Source organism: Triticum aestivum, chromosome 6A (genome assembly GCF_018294505.1).
Source record: "Triticum aestivum cultivar Chinese Spring chromosome 6A, IWGSC CS RefSeq v2.1, whole genome shotgun sequence".
NCBI classification, from domain to species: domain Eukaryota; kingdom Viridiplantae; phylum Streptophyta; class Magnoliopsida; order Poales; family Poaceae; genus Triticum; species Triticum aestivum.
The window spans coordinates 19,849,876-19,856,563 of NC_057809.1; the positions used below are offsets into that span (position 1 = coordinate 19,849,876).

The 6,688-nt window shown below is 40.4% G+C and overlaps 1 protein-coding gene across 2 annotated transcripts in view; it reads right to left on the minus strand.

Moving 5' to 3' along the window:
- Positions 1-1,426: 1,426 nt before the first annotated feature.
- Positions 1,427-6,688, minus strand: part of LOC123131725 (uncharacterized) — a 5,957-nt gene continuing 695 nt past the window's right edge. Inside the window, exons 2-8 of one of the 2 annotated variants that reach the window (XM_044551399.1) lie at positions 5,950-6,140; positions 5,603-5,858; positions 5,263-5,485; positions 5,056-5,176; positions 3,054-4,459; positions 2,883-2,942; positions 1,427-1,988 (exon numbers count right to left, since the gene is read on the minus strand). In XM_044551399.1, the coding sequence (XP_044407334.1) occupies positions 1,922-1,988; positions 2,883-2,942; positions 3,054-4,459; positions 5,056-5,176; positions 5,263-5,485; positions 5,603-5,858; positions 5,950-6,114 (2,298 nt within the window). In that variant the 5' untranslated portion in view covers positions 6,115-6,140 and the 3' untranslated portion in view covers positions 1,427-1,921. Of the gene's footprint in view, positions 1,989-2,706; positions 2,943-3,053; positions 4,460-5,055; positions 5,177-5,262; positions 5,486-5,602; positions 5,859-5,949; positions 6,141-6,688 lie in introns of those variants that run through there. The other variant, XM_044551400.1, reaches the window with a different exon arrangement.

A 6,688-nucleotide genomic window follows, 5' to 3' on the forward strand; every position in this document is an offset into this window, starting at 1 on the left:
CCATTGCTTGCCCTGCCCCATTCCTTTCCCACCTTCTTCTTCCTCTGCTCCGGCAACGAAGCGCGCCACCGGCGAGTGATGTCTAGCTCGACTTCGGCCTCCCGCCAATCATGGACGCAGTATGGTCCACTGACGTTGACAAGATGCCCCGATTGCCCACGCATGGAGCCTCTGAAGCGTTTGACTTGTGTGAGGGAAGAAAATGGCAACCGTGGGCGCGAGTTTGTGAAATGCTTGAGCAAGCCACAGCCGGCAGGTTAGATCTGTGTTCTTGACCAATCCTATGGTCTAATTTCTCCCGATTTCTTTCCTTTTTCCTCGAATTAGGGCGGTGGATCTGGGTGGTGGATCTAGGATTCATGCGCCTCCGCCCCCCTGTTTTTCAGGTTCTGAAGAAATGTTGGCATTTTGAGTGGCTCGATGACTATGTTGAAAGGTTGAAATTGGAGGGATCAACCAGAACCCAAGAGCTCAATTTTGAGGGGCGGCTTGCCGTGGAACAAGCCCCCAATTTGGCGGACAGAGCCGATCCGATGATGCACAGTGCAGAACTGAAGTGTGAATTGAAGAAAATTGGCAAGCAACTAAAGTATCTGATCGATTTGAAGCAGCAAGCAAATATGATGGCTGGAGCATTTTATGGTTGTGTCATCGCTATTGGTTTATTTTACTTGATGTTCATCAATCGCTAGAATTTGTTAGAGTTTCAGTTAGTGTGTCAACTAGTTTCAGGGGTGCCCAATAGTTTGAGTTAGCCAGGGACCATTTGTTAGATGAACTTGAATTAGTGTGAAGCAAAACTTGCTTGAATTATTGTAATGATATTTTCAGGGGCCCTATTCAGTGTTAATGCGCTGTTTCCTCTGTTTTTGTTCTTCAGTTAATAGAGTATACACCCAAATTCAGTTTCTAGTAAAAAAACAAAACTGGGCTACCGAATAGATGTTGGGCCGTGATAAAATGGGCCCTGAGAAAATAACCATGCCCAAGACCAGCCCACCTGCATAGGGGCACCAGCCCACCTCTAAACTTCGGCAAATAAAATGGGGCCCAATAAAATGTTCCTTGTCCTTTTATTTTGGCCTTTTTCTTGCACTAAATTTTGTGATGTATCATTTTTTGATGCACTAAAACTAAATGTTAATTGTTTTTATGCATGTCTACGGTTCCATGAACTATATGAGTTGCATGCTTGCATGAAGTGCCCGAAGTAAATTAGTTTGCATTTCCTAGTTGCACCCATGTCCATAGTGGGTTTGCATGGGGCTCCTAGTTGCATGTCCATGGTTTGACCAATATTTTGAAGATGGTGTGTGTGGTGATTGGGGTGTAGAAACCCGGGCCCGTAGCAACCCATAGCAATACACGAATAATAAGCAAAAACAACCCATAGCAATACACGAATAATAAGCAAAAACAACCCATAGCAATCCACAAATAATAGCACGAAACACACAATATATATAGTAGCATAACGATTATATAGAAGCATAACGATTGCAACCCATAGTTCCACGATAGCCTTACAACTCCATGATAGCCTTACAACTTAAAGTACTAATAAAACTTAATAATAGTAGCATAACGATTACAACTTAAAAAAACTAATACGATAGATCTATAGCAAGCTAGATAGATAGGGGGGCATCAAACGCGGGTTCTTCGGGTTCTTCTTCTCCTCCTCCTCCGGGGCCACTCGCTCCTCCGGGCGCCGCCCTTCACTCCTCCCCGTTGTTGATGGGGTACAGGAGCGTGTGCATAACGCCGTTGTTGGGGAAGATGGTGTTGAAATCGGTGAAGATATTGTAGGTTAGCCGCCGCTCACCGCCGATAGCTCCACGGCTTCCTTTCCAACTCCGGCGACAAGCCCTTCTCGTCCGCGACGGTAACACCTTACTTCAGTGCCGGTCTCCCTTCTAATTCAAGCGACACGTCTGCTAGAACACGGCGCCCCTGCTCCGCAACTCCGTCCTTGACCGCCACTGGCGCTACACGAACCATCATGGTCACCACCATATATTTCTTTGCGGAGGGAGTACTAGTTAGGAGGGATGCATGAGTCATGCTACGGGTGTTGAAAATGACATGCAATGCTCGTTTCAGACTTACAAGATTTACTCGTATTGATGGTGTGGTACTTCACTGACTGGATCAAACATTTATGGCGTCTTTCTTAAAATTGTTGTAATTTGACAAGCTTCAGTTTTCAGCGGCATCATATATTCATATGTTCATGTTCTCGCAGATGAAAATGCACAAGACAAACAAGCCGCATGATATTGCCCAATATTTAATCCACGCCGCAAGACAAACAGGCCACATAATACTGACGAGCAGCTGCCGAGATGGAGTATTTAACCAAAAACTACCATAGTTCAGGCCAACAAAAATATTATACTAAACTGCATTGATTTGATTCCATCAGATGGTTAAGAATGATGGGATTTGCAGCTACAGTGCATGATATAGTAAGCCGAAGGTACCATTGTTTTCTATAATTATCTAAAGACTATAAAAAGTTAAGCAATTTGGGGCTATCATCCATCTGTGTGCGCGTATGACTTGAGCCTGTGCACAATTCACACGCACTGGCACATGTATTGAAACATAGAGCTACGCACTAATAATACTTGCACCTTGAGATTTTTTTTAAAGGAATTAATGTTCCGGTCATGTTTGTTAAACAGGTTGTAGTGCAAGTAGTACTAATTATAAGAATGCAAATCTTACACGTGTTTGCACGTACCCAAGTACTAGTATATATTCAGTACGAGATACATATAATGATGCAAACTACTCCCGTCCTAAATAAAGTCTTTTTAGAGGTTCCTACAAGGGACTACATACGGAGTAGAATAGAGGAAGTACTAGGTATGAATTACCCATGGCTATGGGCTTTTCTCGGGTCTAGACCCTCGTGACTAGCTGTCCTAGCATCCCCCCTGCACAACAGAAAAATATATAAATTAAAGTTAGCCACACATATATAGCTCCCTATCAGCTTATTTGATGTTCAAAACTCAACTAGTAAATGCATCGACTTGTCAACTCACGATTTAAGGGATCGATCCAGTATAGAAAGGCATTTTGTGACATCTACCATTGACGGTCTTAGCACCACATCATCGTCAAGACATTTGACGGCAATTTCTACCAGCATGTCAAGAAGCCCCAAATCTCCTTTCAGTGCAATTTCCTTATCAAATAGCCCTGTTGATTTCCTACCCTTCTTGTGATTCTCGAGGAAAGTCCTCACTAAGCTGTTATGGTCAGCATGTATAGCCTTGCTCCGAGTAAGAAGTTCCAAGATGATAACTCCAAAACTATATACATCACTTTGTTCTGTTAGATAGCCTTTTTGTAGGTATATTGAATCCATATAAGTCATGTCACCAATGATGTCTCTCGCAATCATCCTTGACATGCCAAAGCCAGAGATCTTGGGGACAAACTTGCCACTGAAGAGATTATCATCGAATAGTATATTTGTTGGTTGAAGATCACAGTGTAAAATTTGGGTACTGGCCGCTGAATGCACATATGCTAGAGCATCTGCTAATGCTGCAACAATATTATATCGCACACTCAAGTTGAGAGGCAGTTTGATGTTGATGTGAAGAATATCATGAAGGCTAACTGTTGAGAAAAACTCATAGACTAGGATTGGGGCATCAAATTCAAGGCAACAACCTATGAGCCTAATGATGTTTTTGTGAATGACTCGAGATAGCATGATGACTTCATTTGCAAAATCTCCATTCTCCACCACATTATCACTAATCAGCTTCCTTACCATGACAGGTACGTTATCCACAAGACCCTTGTAAAGTTCTCCAAAGCCATCTTTTCTAATAAAATTCTTATCCTTTAAAATTGGTTTGAGCTCCCCCCGTTTGAAAAGTTTCACACATTTTATATTTTCCAATATAGGACCGCCCAACTTCACGTAATTCTTACATGCTTTTGTGTTGAAAATGTCTAGATTGTTCAACTTGTAGAGCACACCATGGTTAGAACAAGAAATACTTGCACCTTGTGGAATAATATTTTGCTTTGTATCACGCGCTCCACATAATGACCATTGATCATCTGGAGCTTCTTCTCGACCTTGATGCCAATGCTTTTCTCTAGGAGTCCCAACATAGTTCACGAGTTCATCTCTTTTAGCCTGTTGCTTGATGTCCTTTCCAAGGTACTCAGATGAAAGCTTTGCGATTCTCGCTGGCCAATATCGTTCCTTTAGGAAACTAACCTGTTGTTTGACCGATGAACTACTGATGCCAGTTTTGACGACACTTGTCGTTTTATCAAGCCTATCATTTACACACCGGGCAACTGGTCTCTTCTTCGGGTTCAAGTCCATACACTCTATCCCTATCTTAGCACATACTCTTACTTGTTCCAATTGCATCTCCAAATTATCTGATGCCTCCAATCGATTCATCCAATTTTCAACTACCTACAAAATCACAACTGTAAGTTATCATCTACAAAATAAACTCCGATGATAGGTGTTTTGTAGCTAATATATATAGAGAGAAAATACCCTGGACATCTTTAAGAGGAAAATTATATACATTCATATGGACACATAAATTTACCTAGCTTCTGGTTGCATTTCTTCGTGGGTTTGGGCTATATGCAAACTTGTCACCTATCTTCGTGGGTTTGGGCTAATGGGTGGGCTTGTTGCTTGGTGTATGAAACATGAAATGGCATCCATGCAATGAGGTATGGAGTTCAAGAATCTCAGTCATTTTCAATCCACATTTAGGTCTTTGGGGGTTACACATGTGGGGACAAAAGTTGACACATAAGCGCATTTTCCACATTTCCTTATAAGTTCAACCTTTTGGGTGAATAACAAGTATGAACGCATAAGAGGGGTGCTACAAATGCGATCCAAGTGCTACATATTAGGCCAAGAAAGCATTTAGAATAGTTTTCTTGTCTATGAATAGATGAATTTTTCTATTTCTCAAAGGTAAATTAAATAGTAACATGCTTTATGTGGAAAATATATACTTAACATGGAGCAAACGCTTAAACTCTTACATTCTCATCTTCTGGATACCCCTTCTCTCCTGTTAGTATCTCAATGATTATAACGCCAAGACTGTATATGTCCGAGGCAAATGCGACTTGTCCTCTGTAGAATTCAGGAGCCAGATATCCTCTACAGAAAGAGTGTCCGATCAATGAATAGACACGAGTATAGATTCATGTCGAACAAAAGGAAGAGCTTTTAAGAGGTTGTCTTACTGCGATCCACATAGGTGTGAAGTAAAAGCTCGGGTTTGGTCTTTATCCAGGCACCTTGATAGACCAAAATCAGCAATTTTGGGTACCATCCGATCATCAATCAATATATTACCTGGCTTTAGATCTAAGTGGAGGATATGCTTCTCGTGAAGATGAAGTAAGCCCTCACAGATTCCCTTGATTATCTGGTAGCGCTCACACCATTCAAGTCCACCAGATGAATCTACGAAAATATTTGGCAAACATATGGGATACCTGGATCACCACAAAATACGAGAAGCTAGGTTGTATAATGACCTATATTAAATACTAAAGTATGGGAATAAATCTTAGATCATACCTGTAATATACTTATCGAGACTTCCATTTGGTACATACTCGAAACATAGTAACCAGTTGCGCAGATCTGCCATCACAAACTTACCTTCATAATTTGCAATTCTCCCTTGCGTGTCAGAACAATATCCTAGGAAACGCACTATATTCTTGTGCTTGGCTTTCATCAGGCACTCAACCTCTTTGTGAAATTTATTCTCATGCATATCAAGCGTTTGGGACAACTTCTTTACAGCAACCATCCGTTCTCCGACTATTCCCTACATTCACAACATGTATTATTTATTTATTTGTGTGTGTGTGATAAATCGTGATCAAGAATGAGAAAGCTTACTAGTGATAACATCGTACCTTATAAACCACTGCAAACCCACCACTACCAATTTGCTGATCATCAGAGAAACAGTCCGTGATGTCTTCTAAAAGTGACAACCATAGGTATGTTGGCTCTGCACTTCCATCAAGCAGCATGCGCTCTAGGTCAACTTTATATCTGATACCAATTCCGCCATCCATTTGCAATCAATACCACACCACGGTACCTTCAAAAAACAAGATCGACATATGCCATTGTTTTGAGTCCACCTTGCATATACCCGATTATGCAAATAATGATGAAATCCAGAATGAATAACAATCACATATGTTACTCGAGTCCACCAACACGATTATTGTACATATGCCATTTTTACATATATGCATTTCAACAACATATTAGGTAGGTACTCAAGTATAATAATAATAATAATAATAATAATAATAATAATAATAATAATAATAATAATAAAAGGCAACGATTGGCATGTCTGAATCCTAATAGTATAGGTTAGTCACCACTTTGGGAACAACACATTTGAGTTTAGCTAATACATATGAGAAACTGATGAATTGATCACAAGAATCTGCAATACAAGATTATAGATGTATCGTAGAAACTAGCAATATACTTTTCTTCAGCAAAAACAATATTCTTTTCTTATTATCAGGAAGCAACTTTGTTTAGGGATAACCAATTAGCGATTTTAATTTTAATCATTCAGCAACATAAACATATCCTTTGTTTAATTTAGTTTGAAAAGTATTGCTAGAC